The 1,728-nt window shown below is 52.8% G+C and overlaps 1 protein-coding gene across 1 annotated transcript in view; it reads right to left on the reverse strand.

Moving 5' to 3' along the window:
• PTSG_04342 (uncharacterized protein) overlaps nt 1-1,509 on the reverse strand; it is a 5,158-nt gene extending 3,649 nt beyond the window's left edge. The window contains exons 1-5 of the mRNA XM_004994373.1: nt 1,419-1,509; nt 1,144-1,260; nt 803-892; nt 395-528; nt 19-90 (exon numbers count right to left, since the gene is read on the reverse strand). Coding sequence (XP_004994430.1) covers nt 19-90; nt 395-528; nt 803-892; nt 1,144-1,260; nt 1,419-1,464 — 459 coding nt within the window. The 5' untranslated portion in view covers nt 1,465-1,509. The remainder of the gene's footprint in view (nt 1-18; nt 91-394; nt 529-802; nt 893-1,143; nt 1,261-1,418) is intronic.
• Nucleotides 1,510-1,728: the final 219 nt, after the last annotated feature.

A 1,728-nucleotide genomic window follows, 5' to 3' on the forward strand; every position in this document is an offset into this window, starting at 1 on the left:
ACACACTTGAGCACACACCCTGTCGAGCATGTTGAAGGAGAGGACGATGTCGCGCTGCTTGATGCGCGGATCGTAGCGCCGCACGATCCGCTGTTGTTGTTGTTGTTGTTGTTGTTGTTGTTGTTGTTGTTGTTGTTGTTGTTGTTGTTGTTGTTGTTGTCGTCGTCGTCATACGTTGGCGAATGTTGGCATGTGTTTGTTTGTGGTGGCAGTGTGCATGAATTCTCGAGCCATGATAAACAAAGCAACAGGATCCACATCATCCACATCATCCACATCATCATCATCATCATCATCCTCATCATCATCATCATCACACAACCACAAAAGCATTCATGCCCCCCCCCAAAACCAAACACCACCACCGTCACCACCCACCAACTGCGTGCGTCACCTCGTATGCTGCAAGGTTGATGCCCCCCTCATCGGCCTGCAGGGCCTGGTCGTACGCCAAGCGCACGGCCTGGCGGCGGTGCAGGAAGATCGAGCGGTACTTGCGCTTCTCCGTCACCTGGTAGAAGTCAAACACTGCACGCGCACGGTTGCGAGTTGGTTGGTGTTGGTTGTTTGGTGTTGGTGGTGGAGGGGAAGGGTGTGAGGCGGTGCGTACGCACACACCCACTCTCTCTTTCCGACTCTCTCTCTCTGTCTCTCTCTGTCTCTCTCTGTCTCTCTCTGTCTCTCTCTGTCTCTCTCTGTGCTGTCTTTCAACATCTCTTGTACTCGTTCCCTACCCTCTTGTCACCACCCTAGTATCACCACCATCTACGCCCCCCCCCCTCTCGCGACGACCGCAACGCACCAAAGGCGAGGAAGATGTTGGAGATGGTGTAGAGGCCGAGAATCAGGAACAGCACGAAGAAGATCGGCGCATAGCTTGAATACGTAAACGCTGCACACATGCACACGCACACACGCACACACGCACGCATGTGAATGTGTCAGTGGTGGTGTGAGCGATGAAGCAAAACACAATGCCCACGCATCAAACAACATGTCCAAACAACAAAACAAATAAAACATGCAAAACGTCACAAGAACACATTCAAAGGACTCAAGCAAGCCAAAACAACACCACCACCACCAACAACAACAACACCACCAACAACAACACCAACACCGCCAAAACACACCACCACTCACCCGGCATCATGACGTCTGGGTAGTTTGCGGTGGTGACGAGGACAAAGAGGTTCACAAAGCTCTTCTCAAGGTTCACAAAGTTTGGCTCGTCCGGGTTTGGCGAGAAGAAGTAGTACGCTGGCAGTGCGTGTGTGAGTGAGCGAGCGTGTGTGTGTGTGTGTGTTGAAGTTGGCAGTGAGAGCAGCAAGCAATCCTGGCATCATCATACACAAACACCCTATCTCCCCCCCCCAGCTCATTCACACACACAAACAACCCCCCACCCACACACACACCGAGTACGGAGGAGATGAGGATGAAGAGGAGGAGGAGCACGGTCATCCAGCGGATGTACCACAGCGACTGCACAATTTGCCGCAGCACCCTGGCACGCGGTGGAGGGGTGCGCGCGGCATGACGGGCGTGTGAGTATGTGGATGCACTCGAAATGACACAGCAGGCAAATCACATCACAGCAACACATCACACAACAAACATGATCACACAACAAGGTTACACACACACACACACACACACACACATACACCCACCACACACACACACATACCACCCACCACACACACACACACACCACACAACACCACC

This window comes from Salpingoeca rosetta (genome assembly GCF_000188695.1).
Source record: "Salpingoeca rosetta unplaced genomic scaffold supercont1.10, whole genome shotgun sequence".
Taxonomy (NCBI): Eukaryota; class Choanoflagellata; order Craspedida; family Salpingoecidae; genus Salpingoeca; species Salpingoeca rosetta.